At 43.1% G+C, this 14,144-nt stretch overlaps 1 protein-coding gene and 5 non-coding genes across 6 annotated transcripts; all 6 read left to right on the top strand.

Moving 5' to 3' along the window:
* The first annotated feature begins 389 nt into the window (after positions 1-389).
* On the top strand, positions 390-462 carry TRNAK-CUU (transfer RNA lysine (anticodon CUU)). Its single transcript has one exon. It is a non-coding gene; the product is annotated as a tRNA-Lys (tRNA).
* Positions 463-1,088: 626 nt separating this feature from the next.
* Positions 1,089-1,161, top strand: TRNAK-CUU (transfer RNA lysine (anticodon CUU)). Its single transcript has one exon. It is a non-coding gene; the product is annotated as a tRNA-Lys (tRNA).
* Positions 1,162-1,584: 423 nt separating this feature from the next.
* TRNAK-CUU (transfer RNA lysine (anticodon CUU)) lies at positions 1,585-1,657 on the top strand. Its single transcript has one exon. It is a non-coding gene; the product is annotated as a tRNA-Lys (tRNA).
* A 584-nt stretch (positions 1,658-2,241) lies between these two features.
* Positions 2,242-2,314, top strand: TRNAK-CUU (transfer RNA lysine (anticodon CUU)). The gene has a single exon. It is a non-coding gene; the product is annotated as a tRNA-Lys (tRNA).
* A 170-nt stretch (positions 2,315-2,484) lies between these two features.
* On the top strand, positions 2,485-2,557 carry TRNAK-CUU (transfer RNA lysine (anticodon CUU)). Its single transcript has one exon. It is a non-coding gene; the product is annotated as a tRNA-Lys (tRNA).
* Positions 2,558-3,624: 1,067 nt separating this feature from the next.
* SDHC (succinate dehydrogenase complex subunit C) lies at positions 3,625-9,714 on the top strand. Its single transcript, XM_078856398.1, has 6 exons — positions 3,625-3,713; positions 6,243-6,299; positions 6,730-6,831; positions 7,508-7,569; positions 8,339-8,502; positions 9,025-9,714. Exons 1-6 carry the CDS (start codon positions 3,697-3,699, stop codon positions 9,127-9,129), a joined length of 507 nt encoding a protein of 168 aa, XP_078712524.1. The 5' UTR covers positions 3,625-3,696; the 3' UTR covers positions 9,130-9,714.
* Positions 9,715-14,144: the final 4,430 nt, after the last annotated feature.

Genomic DNA, 14,144 nt, shown 5'->3' with positions numbered 1-14,144 from the left:
GTGCATTTCTGTGGACCAATTTCGCACACATGATGAAAACAATCGAATTACCTTTTGCTTTTGTCATGTTTTCAGAAATATACTGTGGGTCACTTGACTCACAATCACCCCAAGTTCGACTTGGGACACTTACAACAGTAGCTGGGCTAGTTCAGTCGGTCGATCTAGAGACTCTTGATCTCAGGGTCGTGGGTTTGAGCCCCATGTTTGGTGCAGAAACAACGTGTGATTCCCATGGACTTAAATTGTCCATTTATGTAGATCAATTAACTAGGCAGTCTTTAAACTTACTAATTCCTTTTTGCTTAAATTCATGTTTTTTTTAAATATACGGTGGGTGACATGACTCACAATCACCCCAAGTTAGACAGGGGACTCTCACCACAGCAGCCCGGCTAGCTCAGTCGGTAGAGCATGAGACTCTTAATCTCAGGGTCGTGGGTTCGAGCCCCACGTTGGGCGCATAATAATTTTGTGATTTGCTTTGACTACCATTGTGCATTTCTGTGGACCAATTTAGCACGCATGATGAAAACAATCGAAACACATTCCTGCGGAGGGAGCTGGTAGGAACGATGGGTGGCCAGGGTCAACGGCGGCGTGGTGTATTCTGCAAATATGGCCGACTGTTAGGGCGGGCACAAGCCTTACAACACACGTGTGTACAGTGCCCTGTGCAGACATGTGTAGTGCTCAACTAAAGGTTTTATTTTGACCGGACAGGGCCCACTGAGCTCTATACGGTTCGGAAGTGACCTTGCCTCGAATGATGGCTCAACGAATTGGCGGATTAAATGTAGAGATTGAGTGCCGTGGCCGCCTTCCGCACCCATCCCCTCCCTCCCCACCCATCCCCTCCCCAAACTCCCCTCCTCACCCAGCCCCTCCCCACCCTCCCCTCTCCACCCAGCCCCACCCACCCTTCCCATATTTGGAATCCACGACGGACAAAATAATCCCCTGTGGGCTGGTGTAACCAGAGGTTCCTACCAGTATTACCTGTTACTTATTGTCAAGTTTTTTTTTAATACGGTGGGTGACATGACTCACAATCACCCCAAGTTAGGCAGCGATAATACACCACGGAAGCCCGGCTAGCTCAGTCGGTAGAGCATGAGACTCTTAATCTCAGGGTCGTGGGTTCGAGCCCCACGTTGGGCGCAGAATAATTTTGTGATTTGCTTTGACTACCATTGTGCATCTCTGTGGGCCAATTTCGCACACATGATGATAACAATCGAATTACCTTTTGCTTTTGTCATGTTTTCAGAAATATACTGTGGGTCACTTGACTCACAATCACCCCAAGTTCGACTGGGGACACTTACAACAGTAGCTGGGCTAGTTCAGTCGGTCGATCTAGAGACTCTTGATCTCAGGGTCGTGGGTTTGAGCCCCATGTTTGGTGCAGAAACAACGTGTGATTCCCATGGACTTAAATTGTCCATTTATGTAGATCAATTAACTAGACAGTCTTTAAACTTACTAATTCCTTTTTGCTTAAATTCATGTTTTTTTTAAATATACGGTGGGTGACATGACTCACAATCACCCCAAGTTAGACAGGGGACACTCACCACAGCAGCCCGGCTAGCTCAGTCGGTAGAGCATGAGACTCTTAATCTCAGGGTCGTGGGTTCGAGCCCCACGTTGGGCGCATAATAATTTTGTGATTTGCTTTGACTACCATTGTGCATTTCTGTGGACCAATTTAGCACGCATGATGAAAACAATCGAAACACATTCCTGCGGAGGGAGCTGGTAGGAACGATGGGTGGCCAGGGTCAACGGCGGCGTGGTGTATTCTGCAAATATGGCCGACTGTTAGGGCGGGCACAAGCCTTACAACACACGTGTGTACAGTGCCCTGTGCAGACATGTGTAGTGCTCAACTAAAGGTTTTATTTTGACCGGACAGGGCCCACTGAGCTCTATACGATTCGGAAGTGACCTTGCCTCGAATGATGGCTCAACGAATTGGCGGATTAAATGTAGAGATTGAGTGCCGTGGCCGCCTTCCGCACCCATCCCCTCCCTCCCCACCTATCCCCTCTCCACCCAGCCCCACCCACCCTTCCCATATTTGGAATCCACGACGGTCAAAATAATCCCCTGTGGGATGGTGTAACCAGAGGTTCCTACCAGTATTACCTTTTACTTATTGTCATGTTTTTTTTTTAATCCGGTGGGTGACATGACTCACAATGACCCCAAGTTAGGCAGGGGTCACTCACCACAGAAGCCCGGCTAGCTCAGTCGGTAGAGCATGAGACTCTTAATCTCAGGGTCGTGGGTCCGAGCCCCACGTTGGGCGCAGAATACTTTTGTGATTTGCTTTGACTTCCATTGTGCATTTCTGTGGACCAATTTCGCACACATGATGAAAGCAATCGAATTTCCTTTTGCTTTTTATCATGTTTATGAAATATATTATTTGTCACGACTCACAATCCCCCAAAATTATACTGGGGTCACACCTCAGCAGTCCAGCTAGTTCAGTCCATAGAGCATGAGACTCTTAATCTCAGGGTCGTGGGTTCGAGCCCCACGTTGGGCGCTCAATAATTTTGTGATTTCCTTTGACGACTATTGTGCATTTCTGTGGACCAATTTAGCATGCATGATGAAAACAATCAAATTACCTTTTACGTATTGTCATGTTTTTTTCTGAAATATACTGTGGGTTACTTGACTCACAATCCCCCAAGTTCGACTGGGGACACTTACAACAGCAGCTAGGCTAGTTCAGTCGGTAGCGCATGAGACTCTTAATCTCAGGGTCGTGGGTTTGAGCCCACGTTGGGCTCAGAATAGTTTTTACCACCTCAATGTGAAATTGTAGTTGCTTGTGTGCATCTACATCAGCAGCTATACGATAAGAAGATGTCAGAAGTGCCGAGTGAGAGGAAGGGACTTCGACCACACCCGGAGGAGAGGTAATTTCACAGAAACACTCAAGACTGAGTTCCAACTAGTCAACACGAATCGTTTCCCGTCCTAGAATCTGTGCTGTAGTTGACACACATTGTTCAAGTGGTTAGTATGCAAATAGTTATAGTGTGAATCGTTCATTGGATATAGGTTTAAAAAATCTAAACTGGTCATTGGTGTGAATTTATATGATTTCTTGGTTAATTTATTATAGTAATCTCTGCTTGAAATGTGATTCTTCATAGTTTAAATATGTACTTTTATTATTAATATATGCATTTGTAGGTTTCCTAAAGTGTTTGATAAACATTCAGGTAACTACAGAACATTCAGTTCATATTTAATCTGTTTCTGTACTTCATCTTTATTTATCAATTAGTACATTGTTAATGCTGTATTAATCCAGCAACAATGCATTGCAACCAAATAAATTGTTTGTAAGAAAAGTGCGTCATTATTTTGTGGCGGGATGGAGTTTGGAATAGGAATCGAAAATTCAAATCGATGCCACCTATTGATAATTATTTGTGAATGGAACATGGAATTGATTCCAAAAATGGTTGGCATCGGCCATCTTTCGGTCTTGGCAGAGAATCACGTGGTTAGGGTGGGGGCGTGGGAGCGGTGGGGCGGGGGGGGGTAGGGGCGAGGCTTGCATAGGGGCGGGGCGAGGCGTGTAAAGGGGCGGGGCGGGTTCCCGCACGGGATCGTGCTGACTTCTCGCGCTGACTTCTCGCGATACTCGGAGGGGTCAGAGAGAAGAAGATGGCGCTGCTGTTAAGGTGGGTTGCGGAGTAAGCGTCGGAACTTACACTAAATATCAACAAGAACCACAGCGCACAGCCAACACGGACATCGCGACGTCTTACAGACACCACATTCGCAAATAGATCTTTGTTTCCACGGTAGTTGTGTCTCGCGTTCCGAAAGGTGACCACTATCGTGGAGACGGAGCGATTAAATGGACAGGTGCTGATCGTTGACATCGCGGGTTCGTGAGGGGCTTGAGGAGGTCTTCATCCAGCTGTAGATTGACCATGGCTGCTGCTGATAATGGTGGGGTGGGTGTTTGCGTATCGGAGTGGGCACTCAGAGGTCGCACATGAGAGGGACACTGTAAGGGGAGTTCCGTAGGAGAAGGGGCGAATGCGTAACAGCTCCGGGCGTCTTGATATGGAGCAGGCAGCGGTGCCACCACCATCATCATCATCATCACCACCACCACTATCATCACCACCACCATCATCATCACCACCATCACCACCAAGACGCGAAGTAGCCAGGCTTGAGCCGTAGGGGCTCGTGGAAGGATGCGGCCGTGAGGCGCTGACCTTGTGGGTTGTGAGAGCCGCGGGACTTGGTATGCGGACTCTGTGACGCAGTGCGGGACCTTTTTGGAAGTATTAAATTATGGGAAAATAAGAATAGGTTTTGGTCTTTCTGGCAATGAAACAGGTTGTTAAGGTGTTCAAACACCAAACAGATGACCTTTTGCAAGGAATCATGTTTGTATTAACCACATGTACTTGTGGTGAACATGCACACAAAAAAACATACTCTGATAATATGTTTGCATGTTCTTTGAGGCTGATTGATCTACACCAGAAACAGCAGAGAACAACGCCAAAAAGCGACCAGTGACCATTTAGCCACACATAAAAAAATTCGCCTATTTTATTGCCAGAAAGGATCAAGCCTATTCTTATTTCTTTCGGAACGCGGTGTTTACACACTCCGCACAGTGGAAAGGTCCCTTTGTAACCCACTGAGACCAAACGCGCTTTCACGGAAGGTGGCCCAAGCATTTGAGGTGGGAAAGCCTAAAAGGTGGTCGACTTAAATGGCCAATACAAATGAGCTGTGGTATGTCAATTTGTCACGTGAGTTGATTTTCACAGACACGTATTGCACGTTTAATTGGCCGTGTAAACTAAATCGCGACCGCTGAAAGGGTTGGTACTCCACCATGACTCACGAGCTAAGAGAGGAGGGACATCGTCTCGGGCGTTTGGGAAGGCACAGTGTGGTGCCGATATGTGTCCAATTTGTGTGACATCTGCACCACCCCCAGCTCCCCCGTGGTCGCACGATAATTCAATCGAAGGGTGCTTTGAATGAGGCTGCTTTTTTAAACCAAGGCCAGATGATGGGGTATGTAGAACTTGCCATGCACATAACGCATTTGAAAGTATTATAGTAAGCATGGCCTCCGTAGTAGTGCACTTTTTTATCATATATCTTTTTACTATTAAAATACTGTAATCTAAACTTAAATTGGGGAGAGTGCACATATCTTAAAAATTTGATTTTAGAAAAGATCTGTTTTTTTCAAGTAAAAGTTTGACAACATTACATTTGGGTAGGAACACCAGGTACAATAGACAACACGAATAGCAAACACTAATTCAGTGCGTACACTGTCTCGTATGAGAGCCGTCAAACTCGTCACGAGAACATAAGCTTCCTGTATTGCACGACCCTGACAGTGGACGCGAACTGGAGCACGGGAGAGGTCATCTGGGGACAAATGTATGCACAATAATTGGTTGGGAAAGCCGAGCACGCCAGTGCGTTTGGAAGGCCGCCTTTTAAATATTACAACCCAGCTGTCGTAATTAGAAGCATTTTACGTCCGTCTACAACAGCAGTTGTGTAATTGCAGTCACGTTTTGTAGTAATTGAGACATTAAAAGCCTGCTGGCTCAGAGGTAGAGCAAGCGGCTCCTTAATCGGGATGTTATAAGTACAAGCTTGTTACTTTAACACTTTTTATTTATGTCAATGTCATTTTACATTGAAATAAAATTGGCAAATATTCGTCATATTTGAAAAACATGTTGTTCATTACCCTTACACAGTATTTGTTTGTACTTCATCTTCGGGGTTATTGCACTTTAACAAAAATACGCTATCGGGTAAAAACGACTCCCAACCCATAAAGAGTCCTTGTATTTGTGTAGGACCGTGATGTCATGTGAACACCTTTAATTATTGCTTGAGATCCAGTTGTCGATTAATTGAAAGTGACAATAAAACCAGTGAGCACAATTACATCAGGTAGTGATAAAATAAATCACCGAAGTTTGTTTTACTCCTTGGCGTTGTTGCCCAATTTTCCGCATGGCTCACTGGGGGCCACTGTGCTGAGGCATGTTGCCCAATCACATACCTGTGCACTGGGCACCATGCAGTAAGTAAGGCGCCTTTATTGCTTAGACCATGTATTGAACTTGCATTGAAATAACAGCAAACATGGATATGATTATGAAGCACTCTGGTTTTAAACGTGGTTTCCGTATATGCTCTTACAGACTTGCAGGGCGCCATTGCGCGCGCAAACAGCTGTCGGCGTTTCCTCTACAACCATGGTACGCACAATTTTTCATGATTCATTAAGCCACTTGAATAGTAGTTAATGTTGATTTGAAGCTTTCGTGACTGCAGGAATCCATACTCTTTGGTTCTTTTGGTAAAGTCACGTAGGTATAAAAATAAAAGCAAAAATAATACTGTATATCACGACGTTTTGATCGCAACACAAGCGGTCGTCCTCAGGTGGAAAAAAATATAATCCAGCAGTGGAACTGCTGAACCAGCGAGAGAGCTGTTTCAACAATAGGTTCCTATTCATAAATAACACAATTTTATGTAAACATGGCCACCTTCACAATTGATGAATAATTGTATTTTCATGTAATTTACAGGAGGTTCAAACTAGAATGTTTTTCTGAATTTGTATTTAAACGAAAATTTGTGGACTTTTGTGTTAAAATGTAATGTATATTTGTTTTTAATCAGTTCTGTAGCCATGGCAACCTCAGCCAAGAAAGAAATGGATAAATTTTGGGATAAGAACACACAGCTTCAACGGCCGCTGTCTCCACACATCTCCATTTACAGGTAAGGAATTGTTAAATATTTTCAGTGGTGTATTATGAAAATAGGAGCCCCTGTTCACTTTTAGAACACGAGTTAAAACCATTGTTTCACGCAGTGTGAAAAAAAAAATAACTTGGGAATTAAGAGTACTCATGAGTAAATCTGTGGCACTGAAGCTACAAGGAACAATGCAGGCCTAGTAAGCATGATGATGAAATGGGCTGTTATGCATTGTGCCGGGATGCAGTTTAAGAACATTTCGACATAAATCGCCAAATAATGATATGCTAAATGTTGCTATTATCGATCTGGCTCAGTGCCCCATGCTCCAATTGAGTTTCCATAGAATTGACCACATTTATTAAAATTGTTAATATATTCAGAGCTAGAGGTTGTGTTCAGTGCAGAAATGAAACAGTGACATTTACTATTCATACTAATTTTTGAAGCCTCTTGGAGAGTAATATGGATCTCCATTTTGTTAATTAGATATGTCAGGTGAAAATAATGTTGCTTTCCTCACACAACCTATCAACAAATACAGGATTGAAATTATATTGTAAATATTAACTATTTATCAACAGCAAATTCTGATGAAGCTATAAATAATTATCCATGGTGATTTATCCATTAAATTGTTATGTTGTGCATTACACTTCAGTGTTGTTTTAAAGGCATTTTGTACGTCTGTCAACAGATGGTCTGTACCAATGTTGATGTCCATCACACACCGTGGAACAGGAGTTGCTTTAAGTGCAGGTTGAGAACATTTAACGTTTTTTCCACCAACACATTATGACACTTGCACGTTGTGTTTGAACACTCGTAGTAAACCACGCGATCAGAGCAGAATTTGTCTGATGGGATTTGTATGGAAAAAAGTGTACGAAGAATTGGACAAACCAAGCATGGAATAGCACATCTTAGATGTGTTCAATAACATGTTAAAGAAGCTCAGGCAATATTTTAAAATAGAGGGATTGGTGGTCATTGCCTGCGATTTTTCAATACTTTAAATATGAGGAAAACATGATTAAAGTTATATATCACTTTGGAAAATATAGTGTATGGCATCATGTATGGCACTGTTTGTGTTTTAAGTCGCGTATAATGAAATGTTGTGGGATCACATTCATGAGCTATGCGCATACTTATTTTATGTCTGTATGTTGAACTTCTTTCGCACCGTAATTAGCTAATCGGGAGGTGCGGGGGAAGGACAACAAACTAAACACAAAAAGTAGTTCTAAAGGAATTTGTTTAAAATCTAGATTTAAGAGTAATTTTTATTGTGGTTTATTGGATGTTGATGTAATACCTTGGAATTTTCTATGCTCTATTCCAATCATGGAGAAAAAAAGTCCACGTAGAAAATACATACATATTTTGATACTTATAATGTTCCAAATTTGCATTTACACAATAAGCATATGCTTATTGAACTCTCAATATGTATGTTACCACTCAAAGATGTTGCTAACTTTGAGGCTCCAATAAAAATTTCTATTGTGTGTGTGTGTGCACGCAGGTGTGTCAGCATTTGCCTTGGCTGCATTGCTTTTTCCTGGAGACTTTGCCACGAAACTAGAATTTGTGAAAAACCTGGAGGTTAACAGCACGTTGATCTACATGGGAAAATTTATAATTGCCTGGCCTTTTATGTACCACAGCTGGAATGGAATCAGACATCTGGTAAGTTGGCTATCTAGAGAGGTGAAATGGTTAGGCATTGTCATACCATTGTTTTTTGTTTAGAAATCTTTTTCATGCAAAAAGACACTTCATTGTCAGGCACAAGAAGGAATCCAAAAAAATGAATGCGTCTGGCACTGCCTTGTAAATCAACGTAAGGTTTAAGCAATGGGCTTTGTTCAATGTCACTCTTTAGTCACTCTTTGTAAAATATAAACTTATGACATGGTGTTTATTTTAATTATATGGTGGTGTAATGACGCATGGTGAGAGTTTTTATAGTAGTATTGGAACCTTGTCGTTGAACATTAATTAAAAAAATTGATATTTTTAATAGTTGACGAGCAATATTTTTGTGATGGTTTATATAAAATGTGCACATATATAATGTACCTTTACCAAGTATAGGTGTTGATAAGTCACACACAGCTTGTGTGATAGATACATGACTCAGTTTGTATTGATTATAACATTCCAGTTTTCAATAATACATATTGTATGTGACTTCGTTTTTTTAAACAGGCCTGGGATGCTGGAAAAGGATTTAAGATACCACAAGTCTCGCAGAGTGGATACTTCGTGCTGGCACTGACGTTCATCACAGCAGGAATTGTGGCTGCCTTATAAACCATGATTCACCCAAACATTATTAACTAAAACATGTATCTGCAGAATGTTATTACATTGGTCATATTTTGCTAATTCACACAAGACAGTGGGATACTTTTGGACACAGCACTGTAATTGCATATAACGACTTGGTGATATGAAGATAAGACTGAAAGATGTTTTATCTCAATTTACTTTTCTGGACTTTTTCAGGACATCTAAAATTCTCTCCAATACCTAATGTTGCCACACTTTCTGTTTAAAACTATGATAGTAGAATGGCTATTAAACAAAGTTATAAACTTAAATTAATGTATTTCAAAGTGTCAACGTGTCTTTAAAAAGGTTGTTTGAATATAGACCGGAACATGACAATTTGGGACACACCATCCTTTTGACAAGACGCTTCAAGGTGATTGAAATCCTCACCAATATTAATATTTTCCCACTATTAGTTGTGCATGGTTACATACAACCCTTGAGGGGAGGTGGGGGGACAAGGTGAACGTATACATTCTAAGCTCCGTTTACAATTTGCCCCAAAGACCCCTGCATTATTTTAGGGTTATAGGTTATTAAATAAAACACTTTTTTTCAAATGTATTCCCCTGCAAATATCTCCGCACCTCCGATTATCAAGGTTGGCTACGTACGGTGCGAAAGAAGTTCAACATACACATTTGGCCCAGCAGTGCTGAAATAGTGATAGCAATTTGCACTGCAACAACATGGCAAGCCATCCCAAGGACGCTCCACAAGCGACAGACACATTTGACATTAGTTCTCAGTCCATGGCGATGGTAAATGTGTCAGTTGTGGCCACTCAAGAGGAGAGTTTTGCACGCGTTTTTCAACGACGGCAGCGACTTGGCCACTTGTGCGTGCAGTGACAACGGCAAAGGGGCGGTCGCCAAACATCGTTCTCGTTGTGGGAACGCGCGGGTCACGGTATAGAGCGGACCCCGGGGCGACGTCTGGACTCATTGGCGGACACTGGGTACGCGGATGTCTGCTCGGTAATGTGCCTGCGGGGGTGGATGTGGAGCTGATCCAATGCAGTGTCTTGTTGGTACGCAGCCCAAGTTGGAACCTGACACGCTGCCGGACCCGCAAACCAATGGTAGCTTTGTGCAGAGATCGCGTATCGTGGTCAAGCTTCTGGCTGCCGTAGATCATGACTGGAGACCGAAGCGGTGTTGGAAGGTTGCCCCAGGTCAAGGAGACGGTTGCGGTAGGCAACTCCGTAGACTACGAAAGCTTTTTATTTCAGGCTTCATGGCTCTAGAAGCTGGTGCTTTCACAATGTTAAACATTTAGCTCCTCTCAAATATTGACTTTCGTGACTGCAGGGATTAATATTCTATGGTTCTTTCGGTAAAGTCACGTAGAACCATAGAATATCCTCAAATGCTTGCACACGTAGAAGTCATGGAGCTAACCGGTACATGTCAGATGGTTTGACAATTTACCTTCACCAAAATGTCACAACGCAACGTTCCACAGCACATAGCGAGCTGAAGGCGGTTGTGTAGCTGTGATGTCAACTCACGCAGGAGTTGCCACTTCTCAATAGGAATGCAGGTGATCTACAGTTACGAACAAAATTATTGCAAAACACGCAAGCTGTGAAAATGTGTTTAAACGACATTTTCTTGACATGTTAAAACTACTTTACATTGATGTGACAGTAGAATTGAGCACAATACAACATGCAGGTTTATTTCGCTTTATGCGGTTTTTTTTGCGTATATGCGGATATCATGCGGTTTGAATTCACTCATGCGGCTATGCGGTTGTGTGTACTGTCAGCCTGTCAGGGGTGGCCCGTCCATTTAGTCAAAATAGGCGGTCGCCTCGGGCGCCATATTCGAGGAAAAAATACAAATAAAATAACGAATGTCATTCTTTAAGTTCCCGTGCGCGTACAGAGGGAATATGAATTATAATTAGTATCTCAACATTTCTGAGAATCTATTGGTTGGACAGACAAAGCGAAGAATTATGCCTCGGGAAAATACGCTTAAAAAAACATTACACGCAAAATCGGGGCAACATTTTCCCAGTTTACCAAAATAACCTTGGCCGAGATCTGCCTTTGGGAGTGGGTCACCGCTGTGTGCTCTGCTGTATGCGTGGCTTGGCAGGCAGCCGTCTCGTGCAGTTTTGCTTCGTGTGCCCTTTTTTTTAATTGGAACGCATCTACGAACACAAAGCGAGGGAAAGATTTATTTATATACTGGACGTAAATATTAGAAGATACAAAAAACGACATTGTTTTATGTATGTTATTGCATTGCCAACGATTACCATATGCATTTGTACTTTAACTCCTTATATGTTAATGTTTAACCCTAGAGCAGAATACATCTGTAGCACAACCTTGACTGCCTTATCAAAGGTGGTGTTGTAAATTACAGATTGCAAGTTAGAAACTCGGCAGAAACTTTTATTTTTAAGTGTCATGCTGCTTGCTCTTTCTATCATAACAGTGGTCTAACATGCATACTCCGCAGTGCCAAACATGACTGGATTACAATGACGGAATAAGATTTGGCATATCATTACCAAATGAGTTTAAGAGGTGCAGTCCAACATCTTACTCGAGAGCACCTTGTCTAGCGGTTATTTGGCCTACTATCCCGTGCTGGCCAGCACATCTTGGAATTGGTGGGGAGTCACCACACTTTGCCCCGACACACACGTGCAGCCTGCCGATCGACAATTGGGAGAAAATCCATTGCCAAGATAAAGTCTGAACACTTGCTCATCGTGCACTGCCATGAGTCCAGTCAATCACGAATTCGCACGCCACCAACACTGGGCTTGCGAACCTCGGCGCCATTGTACACAGAGGACGGGTGACATCCTAAAAGAACGTAAGCAAGCCAACGTCAATACAGCTGAGAGAATCGCCCTCCAGCTACAGGGAGAATCGCCCTCTCTCGTCCTTCGCCTCCAGGGTGCATGGTAGCGAGCCAGATCTCCCAATTATACTGGTAGGAACCTCCTGGTTACACTAGCCCACAGGGGATTATTGTATCCGTCGTGCAGGAAGGGGCTGGGTGGGGAGGGGCTGGTCACCCCGTGGTGCCCTTATAAAACTCAACGTTTAACCTACTCACGCCGGCATGTGCCCGCCCTCACAGTCGGCCATATTTGCGGAATACACCACGCCGCCGTTGACCCTGGCCATTGACCGAGCAACCCAACGTTCCTACCAGCTTCCTCCGCAGGAATGTGTTTGATCACCCAAATGCCTCCCGAACAAGTCGGGACGTCGAACTGGCCGTGTCTGCTGCGAACAGAACGTTTTGCCTTCAAGCCGCTCTCATAAAGAGGCTGGCTTTCCAGCGCCAACAGAAAACTGTTAAAGCAGACATTGACCTCTACACCCGCATCTGACACCATTGGACGTCACGGCCCATTGCAACTTAAAGGTCGCCAAATTAATCAGATAATGCTGTTCTACTGTAAACATAATCGACTCTATGGTGAGCAACTGCAATGCTCAGGATACACCTACACTGGTAAGAAACCAGACGCAAATATCAGAATCTCTTATTTATGCCGTACTGGAGGAAGCTTGATTTGAAGCTTTTGTGACTGCAGGAATCCATATGCTCTGGTTCTTTCGGAAAAGTCACGTAGGGGGCCGTCCATAAATGACGTCACGCGATTTTGGACGATTTTTGACCCCCCCCCTCGTCACACGGCGTCACAAAAAGTCAATATGACGTCACAAAGCTCTGCCCCCGCCCCCCCAAAATCATATTTTCATTTTGAAAATAAAACATGCTTCAAATCGCTTTAAACTATTGTCATTGTAGTGCGTATTTAATGTGGCACTGCACTCTGATGTTGTAGGTGAAAGCTTTTATAAAAAAGTCTATTTAATTAAGTAGAACGGGTTGTCGATATTTATTGAAAGTTGCGCATTATGATGTGACGTCATATTTCTCAACCCGCCCCCCCCTCGTCACACATCGTGACAAATGTCTGACCCCCCCCCTAGTTGCGTGACGTCATTTATGGACACGGCCCCTAGGTATAAAATAAAATAAACCACGACGTTTCGATCGCAACACAAGCAGTCCCTCCTCACGGCTAGGAATTAGCAGCGTCACTGATTTAATGTATTCCCCGTCGTTTGACCTGCCACGCGGGGTGATAGGAATCGAGCCCAGTGTGCGAACCGTCACACCACTGCGGAATTTCCCTCCGTTTCTTATTGACAATACGAGTTCGCATTGCGTCCGCATGCAAAGCTAAAGTGGTCATGTTAATTCCTGACCGCGTCTACATTTGTATGTACGGTATATGTTGCACTTCTTTCGCACCGTACATAGCCAACCGTGCTAATCGGGAAGAACTGGGGAAGGACATCAAACGAAATACAAAAAGCTATTCTAAATAAATTAGTTTTCAATCTAGATTATTTAACAATGCACAGCTCCAGTGGCTTCATCATAGTGGCAGGAAGAGCGTTCCAGACGGCCACAGAAGGCACACATTTGCTGCAAATTCGGTGCCCGGTTTGTTCCGCTCTTATTTGCAGGGGCGGCCCGAGACGAGCTGCCAGCAACTGGCGCCCCAAGGCGAACCATGCAATAGGCGCCCCCAAACCCCAAGCGAAGATTTAGGCTGAGCTTTTATTTTTGGGAAACATTTTGCCCCTATTTTCCGTTTAATGTGTTTTAAGCGTGTGTTTTTAACAAAAGCATAAATATTCGTTTTGTCTGTCCAAACATTCTCAGAAATGTTGATAAATTGATTATAATTCTAGATTTGAAGCTTTCGTGACTGCAATGATTCATATTCTTAGGTTTTTTCGGTAAGGTCACGTAGGTAAAACATCAAAATTAATAAATTAATAGTGATCTTTATTTTATTTTTATTATTTTTTATGTTTTACCTACGTGACTTTACCGAAAAAACCTAAGAATATTGATTATAATTCATATTCCCTCTGTGTACGCGCACGGGAATTGAAGTAATGACGTCTTCGTTATTTTATTTGTATCTTTTATTTATAT

This window comes from Lampetra fluviatilis, chromosome 5, assembly GCF_964198595.1.
Source record: "Lampetra fluviatilis chromosome 5, kcLamFluv1.1, whole genome shotgun sequence".
Classification (NCBI taxonomy): domain Eukaryota; kingdom Metazoa; phylum Chordata; class Hyperoartia; order Petromyzontiformes; family Petromyzontidae; genus Lampetra; species Lampetra fluviatilis.
The sequence above is the reverse complement of the archived record's forward strand: the minus strand, read 5'-3'. Positions and strand labels throughout refer to the sequence as shown.

What these genes read in the sequence shown, in the direction of transcription:
- SDHC (XM_078856398.1), top strand. An exon ending in CCACACATCTCCATTTACAG is followed by an intron (nt 6,832 to 7,507) that starts GTAAGGAATTGT and finishes GTCTGTCAACAG; the next exon opens with ATGGTCTGTACCAATGTTGA. An exon ending in GGAATGGAATCAGACATCTG is followed by an intron (nt 8,503 to 9,024) that starts GTAAGTTGGCTA and finishes TTTTTTAAACAG; the next exon opens with GCCTGGGATGCTGGAAAAGG.